General features: G+C 53.0%; 6 protein-coding genes across 6 annotated transcripts; 3 read left to right on the forward strand and 3 right to left on the reverse strand.

The window, feature by feature from the left end:
• On the reverse strand, positions 1-2,197 carry BU25DRAFT_491764 (SET domain-containing protein; the record flags this gene model as incomplete). Its single annotated transcript, XM_033711592.1, has 3 exons — positions 1-1,460; positions 1,508-1,807; positions 1,856-2,197. 3 exons carry the CDS (start codon positions 2,195-2,197, stop codon positions 462-464), a joined length of 1,641 nt encoding a protein of 546 aa, XP_033561023.1. The 3' UTR covers positions 1-461.
• A 2,156-nt stretch (positions 2,198-4,353) lies between these two features.
• Positions 4,354-5,306, forward strand: BU25DRAFT_459098 (uncharacterized protein; the record flags this gene model as incomplete). The annotated part of the gene is made up of 2 exons (XM_033710253.1): positions 4,354-4,518; positions 5,001-5,306. 2 exons carry the CDS (start codon positions 4,354-4,356, stop codon positions 5,304-5,306), a joined length of 471 nt encoding a protein of 156 aa, XP_033561024.1.
• Positions 5,307-6,694: 1,388 nt separating this feature from the next.
• BU25DRAFT_73038 (uncharacterized protein) lies at positions 6,695-11,819 on the forward strand. Its single transcript, XM_033712060.1, has 2 exons — positions 6,695-9,351; positions 9,396-11,819. The coding sequence occupies exons 1-2, from the start codon at positions 7,042-7,044 to the stop codon at positions 11,712-11,714; spliced, it is 4,629 nt and encodes a 1,542-aa protein (XP_033561025.1). The 5' UTR covers positions 6,695-7,041; the 3' UTR covers positions 11,715-11,819.
• Positions 11,820-13,720: 1,901 nt separating this feature from the next.
• On the forward strand, positions 13,721-17,488 carry BU25DRAFT_342715 (uncharacterized protein; the record flags this gene model as incomplete). Its single annotated transcript, XM_033702922.1, has 3 exons — positions 13,721-13,865; positions 13,918-14,075; positions 14,123-17,488. 3 exons carry the CDS (start codon positions 13,721-13,723, stop codon positions 17,486-17,488), a joined length of 3,669 nt encoding a protein of 1,222 aa, XP_033561026.1.
• A 317-nt stretch (positions 17,489-17,805) lies between these two features.
• On the reverse strand, positions 17,806-19,351 carry BU25DRAFT_459101 (acetyl-CoA synthetase-like protein; the record flags this gene model as incomplete). Its single annotated transcript, XM_033710254.1, has 4 exons — positions 17,806-18,186; positions 18,354-19,016; positions 19,072-19,209; positions 19,259-19,351. The coding sequence occupies 4 exons, from the start codon at positions 19,349-19,351 to the stop codon at positions 17,806-17,808; spliced, it is 1,275 nt and encodes a 424-aa protein (XP_033561027.1).
• A 6-nt stretch (positions 19,352-19,357) lies between these two features.
• On the reverse strand, positions 19,358-20,221 carry BU25DRAFT_73046 (uncharacterized protein). Its single transcript, XM_033712061.1, has one exon. It carries the CDS (start codon positions 19,966-19,968, stop codon positions 19,651-19,653), a length of 318 nt encoding a protein of 105 aa, XP_033561028.1. The 5' UTR covers positions 19,969-20,221; the 3' UTR covers positions 19,358-19,650.
• Positions 20,222-20,251: the final 30 nt, after the last annotated feature.

The raw sequence follows: 20,251 nt of genomic DNA on the forward strand, positions 1-20,251 counted from the left end.
TTGTGGTATCCCCACACTTGGTCTCCTCTACACCCTTATCTCCAACAAGCCTGAACCATCCTTCCACCAATCCTTCCATCTCAGAGAGCAGTTGGTATCCCCAGCTGGCCCCCTCTCACAGATAGCTACATGCCTTGCCTACGGTACGTTACCATACACCGTACTGTCGCCCGTAGTACGTCGTAGTACGGACTGTTGGAAGCGCTGGTGAGCTGCAACAACTTGGTGATGGTGGACGTGAGCGGCTTCGCGCTCCTTTATGCACACGGCTGTGCGTCGTACCCTGACATCTTCCAGGGGAGCCATCGTCGGGTTTGCACTAAGCTAGTTGTTCCTGTTGTTGAAATGTTCACCACTTGAGCTTAAGCACGATTGGGTGAGCGTGAATCCACTTGGGCAAAGACGACTCTGGTTTGTCTTATGATCTTATTCCTGTTATCGTCCTTGCATGCGCTGGCACCTTAGTACTGAATCCAGTCGCCCATCTCCATCAGCATTTCCTTCTGCGACTCAAGCTCCTTGTTGATGACATCTCTGTCTGGATTCTGTCCTACACTCCTCTTCAGTTCCTCGCTCATCTCATCCGCCTTGCTCTTCACACTCCTTGCGAAAGCACTGTTGGGGCCATGGCTCAACGCCGAAGCATCTAGCACTTGCTTGGTGAGCATCATGGCTATCAACCCCATGTTGGCTCCCGGCGCTCCGATTCCTTCCTCCTCACCAGCGAAGTAAGCAGCCAACATTGCCATTTGCCAGGTCTGGACCACTCGTACAGGGTGGGAGGGTACTGGGTACAGCTTCGGCTGGATATGCTTGTATCGTTTCGCGCACTGCGCCCATGCCACTGGGTAGACTCCCGTCGCAAGCAAGTTCACGATCAGCTCGTCTCTGAGCGCAGCATACGGTTGACGATACACAGGCCATAGACCAGATTGATGACACAGGCGCATTCCATTCACGATGATCTCTTTCGCTTGTTCTGGAGAGGCGCGCTGCGCTGCTTCATACTCAGCGTAAGCCTTGCCCTGGATGGTGGCGATGTATTTCTCAATCTTCGAGTTGCCAACATAGTTTGCTGGGTCTGATGCGAAGCTCTCGTTCTTGGTCATCATCTCGGCGACTTGCTGCATCTCCTGTGGCAGATCCTTGGGATAGATGGCCCATTTGTCCTCATCAAGAGTCGCGCCCTTTTGACACTTGGCACATTTGCATGTGAAGAACCAGCGTTGTTTGAGCTCGTATTGACGTCGATAGTAGGGATTGGTCGTGTCGATGTACGAGATGAAGATTTCTTCGTCCTTTTTGATAGGCTTGAGTGACCGTACGTTGACTTCGGCTCCATCCATGATGATGTAGGCATTAGGGTCGCAGGAGTGATTGAAGTGACCCAGCATCGGGTCCACGATGATACCCAGAGGATCCAGTGTGGGAGTGATGAGTGTCAAAGAATTCGTAAGGACCTGTTGTTGTGAGTATGCATGTTGCCAATTGAGGCCTGGCCACTCACCCTCGCATACATTGCTGCTACGAAGTCCTTGTCAAAGAGATCTTGTGTGACCGAGAACTGACTTGCGCCCATCGCCATCAACTCGATGTTGCCGTAGTTACCGTTCGCTTTGAAGTCGTCGACGTGGGATGGCAAGCTGAGCAACATGTTCCATGCCTCATCTGGTATGATGTCGTGCTTCTTCATGGTCAGAAGATCCATGCATGCAAGAACAGCCTTTGGAATCTCCCGTTCGCCTAGTTTCTTGAGGATCTTGCATTGGTACTTATGACCACGGTTCCATGCTGCTTTCTGGCATGCCTGTTGCTGCTTAGTACAAACTCGCCGACACTTCGCAAGCATACATACCTTGCTGCAGTATCGAAACCTTTGACATCCAGCGCACTTTGACACCTTGACGCCCTCTGGGACATATGTTCTTGTGCCTGTTGATACACCTTCGGTCCAGACATAGCAATTTGCACACGTGTCGAGTAAGCGTTCAGTGTCCAGTGAGCCTACAATGGGCCGCCTGATAGATGCGACCAACTGGCCGGGTTCGAAGTCTACATTGGCGAATAGACCATTCCCTGTGCTTTCGCCCTTCTCATTGACGCAGACTTGCGATTTCGCGGGCCGGAATGGCGCAGATGAATTCGCCCATCCTTCCTCGGCCTCTTCAGCTACATTAAGAACGTGCTTGACGGGCATGTCTAGAGGTATGGAGGAAAGGCCAGATTCGTGTCAATCGAGAAGACGCGGAGTTGTGTCTTGTAACGTCATGGGTCGCAGAGCCCCATCGCGTGGAAACATGACACTAGCGCTAAACTGGGACTAGGCTGCTCGCTTCTTGAGAAGACTCAATGAGGCTGATCATTCCTACCTTCTCCTCTTCCTTACCTTTATATCGAGTCCGATGTCCTTGCATCGACCACAGATGAGTTCCCAGTCAGATTAGTGGAGTCAAAGGTCCCCTAGGCATTCAGATGCTCGATGAATTCCAATGCTGCCACCCCTCACGGTCATGGAGGGAGTGACAAAGCATTATTACAATCAACATACAGCCGGTCCATCAGGCCTCGCCTTGTATTTTATCGCGCTTGGTGCCACTACTTACACCCAAATCTTGGACACTCCGCTCCTTTGCCGCTCCAAACCGAAGCCAACCAACCAGCGCCAGAATGATCATACCCAGGATGAACAACGGATCAACAGATAGCGCGCAGCTCGCAGCTCCCTACAGAGCGCTTCTGCAGTATCGTTCCTGCCGTGATTCGACAATAAGCACGCCCATGCCTCCATGTTATGCTCAACGAAGGTGTAGATGAGCACGATGAGTGGCCGCAAGAAGTGGAATGAGGCCACAAAGAGAAGCGCGTTAAGGAATCTCGTCTTTCTCTTGCTCTGTTCCCGTCAGCATCTCAATCTAGCCTTCAAGGAGAAGAGCATCATGCGATACTTACTCTTCTTTCATGGAAGGGCGTCTTTATCCAGAGGAAGAGGAAGAGACAGAAGTTTACGATGCCACCGCAGGCCGGCCAGAACAGGAAACTCATCCCAGTTCCTTCAGATCTGCAGGAGCAACATACTCGAGTCCGCCTTTCAGCGAGACGCTGTGCGCGACCGGACCGAGTATGACGAGGGATAAGCAGCCGATGAGCGTGTTGATGGCTTGGATCGTGATGGTCGCAACGGCCATGCTGAGACTGTATTTCACAGCGGCTGCAGCGTGGCAACTTGTTGAAGAGGAGGTTGACACTCGGTTTCAAGCTTGAAGAGGTGATTATGCTTCACTCTGTAATCCCCAGATCTTGAGAAGTCATCTCGTCCTTAAGTTCCTGCCTTCACGTATCGTCGTAGGCCAAGACCGCCACAAGCGCGATGCACAGGGACGCGAGATCGACGTTTCGCATTTGCTTAACCATCTGTTTATGGATAGCTGAAGATGTGAGCATCGAACAGCCCGAACGAGCGAGAGCACCCTTTGAAGTGGTCACTTTGTTCAATCCTAGTAAAAATACCTAGGCTCGAATGGATGGCCGCAGCACGTCATTCAATCACACCATGTTCATCCTGCTGGGTCTTATGCTCAAGGCATACGTGAAGGACTCCCTACGTTCTGGGAATTCGATCTCACCACCTGGCCTTCCTTTGTACCGTTCGAGAATCCCAATCATAGCCCCAACAGCGGCATTGATGACGTCTTCCACCAAACCGCAAACCCGTATACGGCAGTCAATAGATGGCCCACAGTTGCTCGTGCTCCGTTTCTAAGTTGCATACGGGCTGCATAGGTCAATGTCAGGGCTGAGCAATGGATTCTCAACAGAGGTTCGGCATCGACTAAATGCGGATCACACCATTAGAGAACAGACTGATCATCATCCAGTTTGTCACCATTTTTCAAACCAGAGTCTTCAGGTCTGTGTAACCGAGATGGCGTAGCCGTGAGAAGGTATGCACAGTAGCTACTTGGCGAGCAAAAGACGGTTTCCCATAGTCTTCATTGGCCCTGCAGTCCCCTCGAGCGATCGCTAACCGCTTACGCAGGTTCTGTAGGAACGCGTTGTGACTCGCTACGCTGGAGCTGTACTTCGGACTAGTACCAAATGCGAGGCCAGTGTGGGATCTGGGGTGGTATTGTGTGCCCTGGTTTCCACGTCCCTTAGCGCTCTTTGTCTGATGACAAGAAGGGAAACGAAGCAACTGTGAGGCTGTCCGAAGCGATGAGTTTTGTGTTGTTCTACCCAAAGCAAGCTGACTCCCCTTCCGAGCGCGCAACTGCAGTGAGCATCGGAGTTACTCGTTATGAAACACCGATTTCTCTGTCATTAGACAAGTTCCTCTCCTACTGACAAATAACAACAATGACTTCCGATGCCACGATGGACGACGAATGGTCACTTGCGGACCTGATTCACGAGAAACTGCAAATAAGCGCATTCTCCAGCTGGGAATTCTTACCGGAAGACGCATTCGAGGACTTGCTCGCGAATGAAAACATGCGAAGGGAGCTTCTCGACCCGAACGCTGTAGGCCAGGATATCCAAAGCTTGACGACTTATATGCGACACGCGAAGAAAAATTTACCGTCCTTGTTCTCTGCAATCTTGTCGACCATACATTCACACTCCAATGTCATAGATTCAGGGCTGCTATCTCCCCATCGAGCAGGCAGACGACGTTCAGGTTCACTCCTTGAATGGGTTCCCTATAGATGATCCAGCACTGAAATGTTTTAAAGGGTGGACCCGAAAGAGATGCGATCCTACTCGGAGTTCGTAAGTCGCCGACTTTTGCGAAAAGCAGTGGATTGTCCCCTGCGAGGTGTTCTAGGAAGGGCTCACCATTGAAAAACTTCATGATGACTGCTTGCTACCTCTGATAAAGTACGATGAAAGCGGAGGTGGTGACTTCAGTACTCTTCATAAAGCATGTATACATCCTGCTCACCAGAGTATCATTCAGGTACAGGTCGTAGCCACTATAAGCGAGAGCCAACTAACGCGATCAGGCTGATCGGCTTGCTATCAAAGAGCTGAAAACTGGGACCGAAAAAGCCTGTGAACCCGAAGTCATTGCGCTTGAACTAGCACAGAAGCTCAATCACACCCATATCGTCAAGTTCGTGGCTGGGTTTCAACAAGACTCTAGGTACTGCCCGATGTTCCAATGGGTTGATGGAGGCAATCTACGAGAGTTCTGGGAGAAGCATGACTGGTCTCGAGATCTAGGCACCATCAGGTGGGCTCTCAGACAAATTGGAGGGCTTGCCGATGCGCTCGAACACTGGCATAACCAATATCAGGAAGACTGTTGAAGTGAGTGGATTGTGTTGGTTGATCTTGGGAGCTATTGGCTAGAATCGATCGAGACTATATAGTAGAAGGGGATAGCAGTGAAGTGCAGCGGGCCGTTAGCAAACACTGCAACGGACCGCTAGCAAACAGATGGCGATCGGTGGACACCTTCACTCCCTCCGACAAAGACGCACTGAACTGTCTGCATGGAGATATCAAACCTGAGAACATTGTCAGATGTGGGCAGCCAAACTCTCTAGGTTTACTGCAGATTGCAGACCTGGGCTTGGCGAGGATACACTCTCTGCCCACCAATCTTCGCAAGACAGAGTCTGGTGCTTTCACCGGAACGTTCCGATACCAGTCGCCTGAGATAAAGACTACAATCTGGGGAGTGTACTCACGGTCCTATGACATGTGGAGTATGGGATGCATCATACTGGAGTTCATCATTTGGCTTCTGTACGGGCGAGAAGCAATTCAGTGCCAGCCTCACAGACAGTTTCTTCATCATCCAAGATGGTGTGCAGCTCTAAACCAGCGTACGGAGATGGATCGATCACGTTAAAGGTTCTTTTTCTTAAAGACGAGGGTCAATGTGTTAGCTCGATACTAAGAGAGCTACTCAGGTTCGTCGAGTACCGCCTGCTATCCGAGGATACGCCAATCAGCAATGGAGCGCCTGCGTCACTCAATTAATTATGCCTCCTACCCTGACAGCATGGATATCGATCTGCGTGAGATCAATGTGTCTGGTGAATGCATGGATCCATCCGTCCCCGTCAGTCACATAGCCAAAATTCATAAGCTATGCGATGCACTTAGACTCATCGCATCGACAGAAGCAACGTCCTACTATGACAGAAACGCCTACATCAGGCTTGGAGACAACAGGAGACGGATGCCCATCAGAAGTTCCACTCTCCGTGAAGATATGAAGTCATTCTCTGACGCAGGCGGCAAGCCTCAAAATCGCCCAGCACAACACCCTGAGGCCTTCTGGGCCAAATCCCGATCCTTCATCTGGGAACAAGAAGACACTACATCTCGATCAATCTGATACCCTCTCAAAAACGAACATGCAATGCATCGTTTTCGGAACTGAAAAGGCGGATCTACTCGGTGCGCCAGACAAACACTACGGACTTCTGGTACGCCCAATAGGTCAAGGGAACTCGTGCATATGAATCGGTGTTGCCACATTTACACGAGAGCAGGGGTGGTAGACAAGGAGTGTTGGGATGGAGATGTACATAATCTGAAGAGTGCTCAGCTCGAAGCGAGTAACATTTTTGCACTTGGCGAGTTGGCCTCAATAACGCTTGAGTGTTAGAAGCGTCAAGCTCCAACCAATTTCCTACCTTTGTAAGACCATGCTGTAGAACATACTGTACACTCTCTACAAATCAATGCGGGGTGTAGCAAAAAAGGTACCCGGCGCGCTCCGAAAGAGGTATTTCGAGCATTAGCTCTCCAGTCCGAGCAAGTGAGCCCAGGAGTCTACTTATTTGGATACATATTCGACTAATACTTACTGGCTCAGATGTTTGCGAGAGTGTCTGTATCGCGTGAGCAAGTGAAAGTGACGTCGTGTGAAGGAGACAAGTCACGCTAAAACTCCCGCGGAAGGCCCGAGCGTCAGTTCGTGGTTGAACAACGCGCCTGCCTTCGAGCTCCACCCAGCAACCACTGCCGCGCTCGACAAATACACACGACCGCGCAACCTCGGGAGCAGGATCGCCTGCGTCGCCTACCATGGCGCCCATCGAGACGCCCGACATACCGGACGATGCCTCGACGGGCGACACATTCACCGTGCTGAAGCAGTCGCTGGAGCTCGATATCAGCTTCTGCCCGCGCCGCGTGACGGGAAAGACAGTACTCGACATCCAACCCAAGAAGTCGCAGCTGCGTGAGATCGTCCTCAACTGCCGGCAGCTCAAGCCGACGCGCATCCGGATCGACGAACAGACGGCAGGCTACAGCTACTCGAACCTGCACCAGCGCCTCACACTGTACCCCGGCACCGGCCTCGAGCAGTATCACTTCGCAAGGGACCGGATAGCACGTCACGTGGATCCTAGTTCATCAGCGGACGAGCTGGTCGTCTTCGTGCCTGACAAGGTCAAGACACGGGAGGTGCGACCAGAAGAGGTGGGCGAGCTGGAAAGTGCACAGGGCGTCTTCTATGCGCCGTTGAGGCTGGAGATTCACTACGTAATGGACGACTTCCGCGATGCACTCCACTTCGTCGGTGTCCGGGATGGAGACGGACGATACCCCCACGCCTTCACACGAAACTCACCCTTCCCCGGAATGGCCTCGTGCCTGTTTCCCTGCATAGATGACAGCACACGCAAATGCCTCTTCGACGTCGCTATTCGATACCCGCGAACACTCGGCGATGCGCTCAGCAAAGCAACAGCGCCAGTACTGGCAGGCGCAGATGGACAGGCCCTGGCAAGTGGGGCAGACAAGGCGGACAGCGTCATGACGGATGTGGACGACGAATTGGCCGACCTTTCTGCTGAGGAGAGGGCTATGGAGATGCAAGTCATCTGTTCAGGCGCTCTGACAGACGACATCGTGGATCAAGCCGATGCATCCCGTAAAACAGCAAGCTTCACCTGCGATACTCCTGTTCTGCCACAGCACATTGGCTTCGTCATCGGTCCTTTCGAACATGTCGACCTCTCCGAATACCGCGATACCGCCGACGACGAACGTCTGGGATCCAACGCCGTCAAGGTACACGCTTTTTGCTTGCCAGGAAAGGAGGATGAGGTCCGGAACAGTGCTATGATGCTTGCGCGCGCTCTTGATAGTTTCACGGAACGCTTTCAGAGTTATGCGTTTGGCAATGCTTACAAATTGGCTTTCGTGGATGATCTGGACTGCGACACTGCTCATACTGCATCATTCTCGATCTGTAGCACCCGTCTACTCTTCCCAGAGACAGTATGGGAGCCGCTCGAGCACACGACGAGGGTTCTGGTGCACGCTGTGGCTAGTCAGTGGATTGGAGTTGACGTCGTTGCTTACAGTCCCTACGATTACTGGATAATTGTTGGTGGTTCCTGGTTCATGGCTGAGCTGTATCTTCGCGAGCTCTTTGGCCGAAACGATTGGCGCTTCCGGCAGAAACAGATGGTGGATAAGATCATTGCAATGGACCATGAGCGACCCAGTCTAATTGAGCTCGGACCCCTCTTGCAGCTCCATCCTGCTGAACAGCAATTCATGGAAATCAAGGCACTACTAGTGCTCTCCGTTCTACACAACCGTCTCGTCAAACAGAGCGGAAAAAATGGTGTCGACAGGTGTCTGTACCGCATGTTGTTCAACGCTCGACAGGGCAAGTACGACAACGGTGCAATCGCTACCGATGACTTCCTCGACATTTGTGAGAAGGTCGGTCATCAGAAGCTTGAAACCTTCTTCAAGCAGTGGATCGAGGGCTCTGGCTTCCCGACGTTTACCTGTGATCAGCAGTTCAACAAGAAGAAGCAAGTGGTCGTGCTCACCATCCAACAAGAACAAAATGTTCTGGCTGTCGGAAGCACCCTCTCTTCTGATGAGTTTGTGCGCAAGACTAAGGAGAGCATGCACAACTTGGCGCCAACACAGAACTGGCCGGTGTTTCTGGGACCCATGACCATCCGGATACACGAAGCCGACGGTACACCATACGAGCATATTGTGGAGATCAATGCATCGAAGGTCAAAGTGGAGATCCCATACAATACCAAGTACAAGCGACTTAAAAGAAACCGACTCAACAAAGAGCGAATGGCTGCCGCTGCCGGCTTAGATGCTTCAGGCGACGCACAAGAGGATGTTACATTCTACATGCTGGGTGATGTGTTTGCATCGCCTGAAGAGCAAGAAGAGTGGAAACTCGGCGATTGGCCCGCTGAGGTCGAGCGTCAACAGGAGGGTGAAGCCTACGAGTGGATTCGCATTGACGCAGATTTTGAGTGGATCTGTAAGGCCAAGGTTCAAATGCCGAGCTATATGTATATCTCGCAGCTGCAACAGGACAAGGACGTTGTTGCACAGGCTGAGGTAAGTTCAATTACGCGGCTTTCCTGTTCTCGCTGACAATTCAGTCCATACAATTTCTCGCCACAAAAGAAGACAAGCTTATATCGACATTCCTCGTCAAGACCCTCATGGATGCTCGATACTTCCACGGTATACGGACCATGGCTGCTGATGTTCTGGCGCAGAGTGCCAAACAAAGTTTGGACTGGATCGGTCTCTTCCACCTAAAGAAAGCTTTCCAGGACCTCTTTTGCTTGCCTGGCTCGCCTATGACAAGGTCGAACGACTTCTCTGACCGAAGCTTGTACCTGATACAATGTGCTATCCCCAAAGCTATCGCCAGAATCAAGGGCGAAAATGGCAAAGCACCCATGGAGGCGAAACGTTTCCTGCTCGATCTCATGCGATACAACGACAATCGCGGGAACGATTACAGCGATGATCACTACATTTCGACACTTATGAGGTGTCTAGCCGAATGCCTCGTCAGCGTCCCATCCAGTGTCGTGACCGATTTTGACTTTCGCGTACAAGCAGAAGAATTCGACTTCACCAAAAAAGCGATTGAGGAGCTTACGCGGCATCAACGGCTGGACGAATGGATCCCAACCTTCCAGAATATATACACAACTACCGGTCTTGATTGCACACTGAAGCTGGTTGTGAACCGGGTCATGCCTTTCAAGCCTTCAGAATTCTCGCAGTACGCTCAGCTTGGCAACGCGGATAACGTTCGACTGAAAGCCTGGGAATGCCTTGTCCGACTGGGTATGATACGGAAGGACAGCATGCTGAGGTTCTTGATGCATGACATTCGATCAGACCCTTCGCCCTACTTCAGGAAACAGCTACTTCTCATTCTCGACATCGCTGTTGGGCAGATTGCGACTGGAGAATTCTTTACGCCGAATAAGACTCAAGAGGCTGCAGGTGGCCTGATCATCGATCAAGAAGCTGACAACTCAGCTCGCGCATCAAGTCTCGCACGCCAGTCGCTGGCAGGAGCACTCAAAGGATTGAAGCAGGATCTGGTTAACAACCAGACTCTGCGACTGGTGCTTGAGGAGGCTCTGAACTCGAGAACCCTTTCTCTCAGTGATATGACCCAACTCTTGGACTTCTGTGACATGATCTTCCGGGATCGTAGGAAGAACGCCTTGCCTGTAAAGCTTCGCTTCCCACGCTACTGGAAAGTCAAGCATCTTGGTCAAGCGAAGCTGCATTTTGCGCAAACTGACAAGTACCGTACGAAGCCGTTACACCCGCTGGTGAAGGAAGCTCCGCCAGCACCTGCACCCGCACTAGCGCCAGCGCCAGCGCCGGCACCAACACCAACACCAACACCAACACCAGCACCAGCACCAGCACCAGTGGTGCTACCTCGGGAAATGGCTGTGCAGCCACAGCCTGCACCTGTCGTACCGCTGAAGGTCGCTCCGCCGAGTGTCATTGCGCCGCCAAAGCCCAAGCTGTCACTCAAGTTCGGCAAGTCGAACACATCTGGAGGTGCATCATCTCCTTCGCTGTCAGCCTTGTCAAGGACACAGCCTACATTCTCTCCACCCATCAAGCACGCTTCGCCTGCTCCAATGTCGGCGCCAGCTTCGCGGAAGGCATCACCAGCACCACAGCCGACGGTGGCTAAACAGGAATCGCCTGTATTGCCACGAAAACCTTCCAGCCCGCCTGCGGTATCACCACCAAAGAAAGTCCCAACGCCGGCTCCTGTCGCGAAGACGCCTGTCGCGAAGACGCCTGTCGCGAAGACGCCTGTCGCGAAGACGCCCGTCCCGCTTCCGACCGCTTCGCCAGCACCAGCAGCTGTTACGCCAGCGCCAGCGCCTGTGCCACCGCGTCCGAAACCTGCGCCAGTTAACATCCCGAAAGTCATTTCGGCGCCATCGCCCATACACTCCCCGATTCCCTCGTCGGGCCCCAAGATCAAGATCAGGACTAAGACTGTTCCCGGTTCTTCGGCACCTAACTCCCGCCCTTCAACTCCAGCACCATCTCGACCGAGTGTGCCGCCACCGCGACCCAGCGCTGCTCCCGCTCCTCCACCAAGACCTGCAGCTTCTACCCCTGCGCCACGATCCACGCCTGTGCCTGCTAAACAAAGCCAGTCGAAACCTAAGAGGAGCAAGATTGTTAAGCTCAAGTTGCCCTCGGATGTGCTTGCACGGTTTAAGAACGGCAGCAGCAAGAAGAGGAAGTTGCCCGCTGGTGGTGAGGATAGGCCGTTCAAGAGGCAAAGTGTTGAGCCTAACGGGTTAATCAACGGAGCTGCTAACAGTGGCTTGGTGAAGGTCGAAAGGTCGGGTGGTGAGAAGCCGAAACTGATCGTTCGGATGAAGGTTGATAGGTTCAAGTTGCCGCGTTCGTGAGGGTTTCATCGTGGTATTCAAAGCGTACATTAAGGAGGATAGCAAAGAAAGCATGCATTTACTGGAGTTCATGGGATGAGACTCAGTCTTCGAGTCTGCAAAATGGGTAGTGGATATGTTAGTAGCATTCAGCGACGGCGTTTTGGGAGAGGTTGAGTGAATGGATATACCCACGATCAATCACTTTCATTCATGAGATATTGATAGCAATGAACAACTCGGCGAAAAAAAGGCTTCGAAGCTCTTTGCATGGTTACCCTAGAAAAGGACAAGTGACAGCTCAGGGGAACCCATCATATCAGGACATGTCAACTACCAAAGTGACGTGTAACGCGTTGTTGTGTAGCCCCATGAGATTGAAGCGTACGGACAAGGCTCCGGTATGACGTATCACGTGTTAACGTGTCAAAAGTCGCGTTCTAGAATAGAATCCCAGCCGGTCGTTCTGCGGCCCTTCGCTGCGCTGCTTCCGGCGTCTTGGGACTTTGTTCGTGAACGTGGTTTCTTGTGCTCCTCTCAGCCTCCAGACGAGTCTTGGCTGCGTAGATGTTGGCAGATTCAACGGATGACTAAGTCTTAGCAATGGCTTCCTGCATGCCGTACGCGTGGTGCAACAGCGGCAGAAGCAATACGTAGTCTTATTCGATACGAGGTGCAGAACTGAGTGTGATGCAAAGCACCAACATAATAGCATGCAGATTTGAGGACATCTGTTGCTTCGAAGCAGGAGAGCCGTTCCCATCACGTCGTATATGTGACTACTTGCATTCGCTGAGCATTCCTTCCCCCCCCCCCCCGCCTCTCCGCTGCCAACAGCCACAGGACATTGCCAAGGACACCGCGTTCACCAAGTCATCATCGTCGCCCCAAAGCAGAGAGAGAACAGTGCCGTCGAGCGGTCAGTGGGCGCACGAATCCGGTTTCGTTTAGCAGCTGTGGCTGCTCAGGTACCGGTGCGGTCGAATACGATGGGCCAGTGAGTAAGCTCGCGATGGAGCACCCGGATAGCATTACGTCTACAAACGGAAGCTGGCTGCCAGTTCGAGGCGCGAGCGTGGAGACGACAGCCCCCATAAATATTGCCGCTCCGACGTTCGCAGCCGCTGCCAGCCACAGCACGCGTCCTCGACCTCCCTGCATCCTGTTCTGAAGCTGTTGAATTGAGTGAAGGCGCGGTTGATCTTGAGAGCAGGGCACATCACGGCTGCGGCGATCCCCTTGTCGTCATCTCTGCTGCATCCCTGCCGCGGCGCCGAGAATTATTGCAGCGCTCTACCGCGGTGGCCCGCGTACGTACAGCACTCGCACTAGGAGGTACTACAAGACTACTGCCACGCCCTCGCACCTCCGCTTGTTCTAAGGTTTTGACAGTTCCTAATCTCCCTGCTCCACGGGACCCTTGTGTTGTCTGCTGTCACTCGTTACATAGACACCCAGCTGCTGGACGCATTTAGCTCCCGCATACCCTTTACGTGCCTTTGCTGCAAGCCGGTGCATCCGTGGCTTGCGCGGCTGACCCAGCGGCAGCAACCACGCGTTGAGAGCATTGCCTGCGTTCCCTGGTGTTCCTGGTGCTGCGTAGCTAGGAGGAGCTTCCGGGCTTCCTGAGGAAAGAGCGTCCACCATGGCCCGCCCTAAGAGAGGTAAATAGCTGCGCCGAGCATCCCTCAGCCGTGCTGCTTTACGAGGCAGCCGGCGCCGTTTGATAGGAGAGCACTTCACTAATGCTGCGCTCCGTCCGCTCATTTACAGTCCTCTCTTTCATGTCACAATGGGGTGGCTCCACACAGCAGTCCAAGACAACCACGTCCTCGTCCGCCGCACCCTCGCCCGGCCCAGCGTCCCCAACCACTGCGCAGTCGCCCTCAAAGCCGCCGCCGTCCTCACACTCGTTCGCAGAATCAGCAACTGCGCTGAATGACTTCAACAGCGAGCGAGCCTCGCCCAGCCCAGCCCAGCAGCAGCGCCAGCGCTCAGACACCGGCCGCTCGTCACGCCCCATGTCGATGATCCAGACGTACCAGCCGCCCATCATGGAGGTGGGCCAGGACACGCTGCCTGAGCTGCAGCGCATCTTCACGTTCCTGAACAGCCACTCGAACAAGCTGTACCAGGAGGGCTACTTCCTCAAGTTCCACGACACAGACACCCGTACGTCAGGCCTGCTAGGATACCCGCTGCTGTGACACTGATGGATATGCAGGTGGCCGTCCGGCCCAAGACAGGAAGTGGCAGGAGTACTTTGTCCAACTCGTGGGCACCATCATGTCCCTGTGGGATGCGAGCGAGCTGGATCAGGTTGGCGGCGATCGCGAAGTAGTTCCCACGTTCATCAACCTCACTGATGCTGCAATTCACATGGTGCGTTCCCCGATGACGACATAGGGACTCGTATTCACACCCAGCAGATCCCCTCCATGACTCTGAAAGACGGCAAGAAGCTCGACCACATCCTCAGCGTATCCACGGCCGCAAGTAACAAGTACCTGCTCCACTTCGATTCGTACCACGCCCTGACACAGTGGACCGCCGCCATTCGACTCGCCATGTACGAGCACACAACGCTGCAGGAGGCATACACTGGGTCTTTGATCGCAGGAAAGGGCAAGTTCTTGAACAACATCCGCATAATTCTGGCCCGAGAGAACGCCAAATATGAAGACTGGGTCAGAGTGCGCTTCGGTGCAGGCACTCCTTGGCGCCGTTGCTGGTGTGTGGTTAGCCCGCCAGACCAGAAAGAGTACGCCAAGCTGCAAAAGGACCAGAAGAACAAGAAGAACGCCTACGAGAAGCAGACGGTGCTGAAGGGCGACATCAAGTTCTACGAGACGAAGAAGATTACCAAAAAGACAAAGCCGATTGCAACGGTCAAGGACGCATTCGCGTGTTACGCCATTTATCCCCAGTCGAAGCCGCTCATCGATTCATCGACTCTGGTAAAGATCGAGGGAAAGATTACTGTACACTCTCAGCCAGAGACCACCACCGAGGGTTTCGTCTTTGTTATGCCTGAGTCGCGACCTGCTGTCACGGGCTTCGAGATCATGCTGCAATTCCTCTTCCCAGTATTCGACACTTTCAATCTCTACGGGCGACCGAAGAAGCTGATTGCGGACGTTTTGGACACACGCGGTCTCATGTTCGCAATGCCTTCTGACAGGCGATATGGATACCTTGAACTTTGGGATGTGACTGGCTTGATCAACAAGGACGGTAGCCAGACGTGGTCTGAGAGACAGTGGAGGAAGCAACTGAAAGACCTGACATCTACTCGCATGAACGCGTTGCCCGACTCTGACCGCAGTACAGGGCCTGGAGGCCGAAGGAACACCGTCAGTCGAGCAGGCTTCGCTCCTTCGGTTCGCAATCTCAGATTCCAGGATGGTGGCTCCATTCGTTCGCAGCCTTCTACTCGACAGCCCTCGCCCGCAAGGGAAGTCAACTTTGACCCACAAGGACCCCGCCGTGTGGACTCTGCGCCACCAACAGGCCCCTTCGCAACTCCTCGCCATCAGCGATCAGTCTCTGAGACTGTGCACAATCTTCATAAGACTCCCTCGCGCCTGGCGCAACAGCAGAGTATGGACGACAACGACAGACCGCCGACTCCACCACAACACGGTGTTGTATACAACGGGACTCCCCAGAATAGTTCGACCCAATATCTTGAAAGTTCTGATACCGACGAATCCCCTGGTCATGAACCTCAAAATCTGCCTGAGCTTCCAGTCGCAGCCTCCGCGCCACCTGTCGGTCCAGTAGATCAGCCGCCTTCCTTTGCACACGCTTCGAACCAGAAGCCGCCTGTTCGACCTTCCGTGCCCGGGTCCGCCATCAAGCCGAACCCGCACGTTGATCATGCTACACTCAACCAAATGGCTGATGCAACAAATACACCTTTGCTAGCCGGTATTGCGGCAGCTGGTGCGGCGGCAGCCTGGAAGAGCCAGGAGAGTCTGCACAGCAGAAGGAGCGGGGAATATGGCGCGGACCGTGGGCAACAGATGTATTTGAACGCACCTCAGCGGCCTGCCCCTCGCGAGGATCGTTCGCAGAACAGGATGCCCACGATTCCTGCATCGCCGTACGTTGAACACGCTGAATTCGTGCAGCCACCCCAAGGATATGAACCTGTAGCACCTCCTGTGCCAGAGCATGGCGAGCCATTGCCATCCCAAGTGAGACAAGAACTCCCCCATCGCCCGCATTCTGGTAGCAGCGGCGGTCAGATTACCCGTAAACCAGTCCCAGGTCGGTCTCCCTCCTTTTCGCAGCGCTCGACCACTAGCTCAAGTCTTGGTAGTTTACGACAGGACGTAATTGATCCTGAAGCTCTTGACGCCCTGAATCAGACAGAAACCTCACTATTCAGGCAGCAAAGCGTATCAAGCAGTCGCTATGACGACGATGCTATTTCAACGTCAACTCCAGACTATGCTAGCACGCATAGCGAAGAGATAGTGGTACGGAAGCTGCCTGCAAGAAGAGAGGATCGACCTCGCAGTGGTGTCTTGAGGACGATCGGCGATCCAAGTCTGTTGCCTCAGGCGGATACATCTGCTGGAGCGTCACACCCGACATTAGACCCCAGAGTCCAACCCTCGGCCGACATGCCTTCGATCGATTTCGGACCAACATATGCTCTGGGCTTCAACGACAAGCGTCCGGGAACGAGCGGTACAATAACCCCTGGGCAGGTGATGCAGGGCACTGAGTTTTCGCGTTCAAAAGAGAACCTTGCACCTTCTCCCAACGAAATGCCTAATCGCAACTCCTACATATCGTCTGGAAGAACCACACCTAACACTGCGTTGCACATGCGCAGTATCTCAGCATCTCCAAATGACTTGGAGACACGACAAGTTGCATGGCAACCTGCTATGGCATCTCCTCGAAAGTCGAGCGCACACAAGCTTGATGCTGAGGAATGGGTGATGCATCGCGCTGCTCAACAGTCCCCTGGCCTGATGAACTACGCTAGACAAACACCACCTCCCATGAACCGTACACGATCTGGCGACTGGGCTCATATACAGCGTACTCCGGAAGGCCCTCCTTCACCTGCTGCGCGACCGTCTAGTAGACTCACGCTTAGCAGGCCCCCTTCCCGAGGTGCAGAGCTCTTGCTCGACGCGAAGCCTACCACATTGTCTGCTCGCGAACAAGAGCAGGTCGCTCGTATGACTGGCACGCCCTTACTCGATATGTCGACCAGCTCCAAGAAACACCAACAGCAGCCGTCGCAAGGTCTGACAGGCTACATCGATTTCCGCGAGAAGGAGAAGGCAGCCGCAAAGCAGCAGAACCGTCATTCTGCAGCTATGCAAGCTGAGATTGACAAGCGAATGATGCAACAAAATCAGCGACAGATGCAGGAACAGCAACGCCAGATGGAAGCCCGACAACGTCAAATGATGGAGATGCAGAACATAAACCAGCAAATGGCTATGGCGCAAAGCATGTACGCGCAGAGCAACTATGCACCAAGCATGATGGGCACACCGCAAGGCCTGGGAACTCCTACCGGCATGCCTGGCATGGCTTACTCTACACCTAGTCAGGCGCAGATGTACGCTCAACAAGGGTATTTTCCTCAGCAGCAAATGACACCGCAGATGCAGATGCCTGGTGGTTGGATACAGACACCTGCACAATCCATGCAGGGTCAGTATTTCTCACAGCAACAGCCCCAGCAGCAGCAACAGTACATGCAGCAGGACCAGAACTACCCACCAACAAGGCCATACGGGCAACAGCAGCAACGGAGGTATTAGTACGACCGTGTAGATAAGGCATTCAAGAGCACAAGGACGAGCAGAAGTCGACAGGCTATATAACTTTTTGGGTACGCCAGCATCTTACAACATTATAGTATATATTGGGCTCGGCCTACATTTTCGTTTGTATATCTTGGAACGAAAAACAACTACGCGAACTGTGCATTGGATTGGAGCACTACTTTGGATCGCACTTTGCATAGGGCGAGCATGCCTGTAACTACTCATTAGTATATTGAACGATATGATTCGCGAACAATAGTGATACATATATTGCATGTCGGCTATCTCTCATCGCGAGTCTATGTTCTCATCTATAATCGGGCACTTATCTCCTTCCTAGCAATGTCCCTCAAGTCTTTCTTCAGTATCTTGCCTGAAGCGTTCTGCGGTATCGAATCAATGAACCGCACGCCGCCGACCAACTGCTTGTAACCTGCCAACTTCTCCTTCATATATGCCTGTACATCTTTCTCGCCCAGTTGGCTGCCTTGCTTGAGCACGATGTAGGCTCGTGGCATCTCACTTCCTTCTTCACCCGCCATTGCAATTAAGCTCGCGCTCGTTTCGCTCGCTCTGCTCGCACCGCCTGCCGATACGCCGATTACGGCTGCGTCGCTGATCTTGGGGTGAGAGAGGAGGACGCCTTCGAGTTCTGCGGGCGCGACTTGGAAGCCTCGGACTTTGATGAGTTCCTATATTAGGTGTTAGCACCTCGCGAACGTCTTCAATCGATTGTTGACCCACCTTCTTCCGGCCAACGATGTACCACAGTCCGTTATCCCGACGCCGCACAGCGATGTCACCGGATTGATTTGAGAGTGTGGTTTTTCGTAAGCGGCGAGTTTGTGATCTGGATTACCATTGGCGGGACCATGTTTGCTTCCGTAATGCCGAAACGCTCAATATTTTGCAGCCAGGATTGCAATTCGAAGCGCCACATTATATGGGTCCGAAGGCCACTACGGAGAGGTGAGGTGTGTGCGCGCGGGACATTGGAGACGTGGAACATAGGTGTACATAGGAGGCGGATGATTTCGTAGTCTCGCGGGTTGTGCTCGAGGACCATGGTGTGCTGGGCGATGAAGTTGTGGTGCGTCATTTCGACAGCCTTTGGAAGCCCGGTTGTCCCGCTGGAGAAGAGGCGGGCTGCTGTTGTTGATTTACTCTGGAGTTGGTTGTCCCACCTGACCCAGTCGGTTTGTCCATGGCTCATGGGGTATCTCCAGCTTTTGAGGCCGCTCCAGTGGTTTCTGCGACCCAGCTCTTTGTCCCGGACGTCACTTTTGTTCCAGGGTTGACTGACTGGTGTGTGGTGATCGTAGACGAAGATGTGAGTTTGAGGAATACCAGCCTGTGCAGCTGCTTTCAGGGCATTTGGAAGAAGCTCAGGTTCGACAATGAGCGCTTTAATCTCGGCGGTACGGAAGGCATGCGTAAGCTCGTAAGGTGTATGGGATGGGTTGACACCGGCAAAGATACCACCAAAGGATAGGATGCCTAGGAAGGCCATGGAGTAGTATATCTCATGTTGTCAGTAAGTGTTCAAAAAGGTGTAGAGGTCAGGTCTAAGGACTTACATCATTAAAGGAGAGCATGCAAACACAATCGCCCTCCTTCAGTCCGATTGACTTGAAACCGTCACATAACTTCCGTATTACACATCTTGCCTGGTTTGATGAGAACGATCGTGTAGGTTCTGCTGCATCGACATAGATCTGCACTGTTCAGTTTCCACTTGGTCAATCTGTGAACCATGCTATTCACAGGTTTGTCTGCATCGTACTTCTGCTCATCGAACATCCATGAGAGTAAGTCAGTCATGGGAATGTCGATGTGCTCTTCAGCCAGGAACGGCATGACGTAGATGTACTGTAACTAAAAGGACCAAAAGCCGCCGATCTAGATCGCAAAAGTGCCTTGGGGTGTGAAGAGAAGCATGCATTGTGTATCGTGCTTCGAAGTGAGTGTCAATTGGATCACTGGGTCGAGGGTAATTGTCATGCATTGAGGTGTGAAGTGTGAGGAGGTACCGCGGTGTTGACGATCTAGTGCGGGACTACCTGCACCGAGAGCTTCGAACACAACGGAGGGAGGGGTAGCTCTTCCGGAGCTCCATACAGCCTACTCAGCTTCATCAAAACATCCGCATCCCGCATCTAACCCCGAAGAGTGACATTGCCTGTAACAAGAACGGGCTGCACGTTGCTGAAGTTAGGGATGTCGTCCATAACCTCCTTCGTCTTGGGGTCTTCCATTGCCTTGTCGATGTGCTCCTGGCTCTCGAAGTCTATGATCGCGGCCATGCTGTACTGGTTGTCTGGGCTGAACTGAACGATGCTGAAAGACTTCATACCGTGCTGCGTCCAGGTGTTCTTGGCGAGCGGCATGTGTGTGGCGTGGTAGTAGTCGAGGTCGAACTTCCCGCCATCCTTGCGAGGGTAAAGGACGATCACTTGGGCACCGTTGTTGGACATTGTGGCGTTTCGGGCTTGAGTTATCTGAGTACCTGCGAGTTGTGAGCGAAAACTAAAAGTACCTTTGAAGATACTGACCTGGGGTTTGTAATTGGTAAAAAAGCTGAGCCAAATTGAAGTTTGAAGTTCTCGGCTTGAAGATGGGGAGTGGGGGGTAGGTACCTTTCTGTCAGTATCGGAGTTATACCCCACTTCATATACGTCCTTATATCCGCAGCTCTCGGCTTGAAGGTGGGGGTGGGTACCTTAATGTCAGTATCGGAGATATACCCCCACTTCATAT

Source organism: Macroventuria anomochaeta, assembly GCF_010093625.1.
Source record: "Macroventuria anomochaeta strain CBS 525.71 unplaced genomic scaffold BU25scaffold_19, whole genome shotgun sequence".
Lineage (NCBI taxonomy): Eukaryota > Fungi > Ascomycota > Dothideomycetes > Pleosporales > Didymellaceae > Macroventuria > Macroventuria anomochaeta.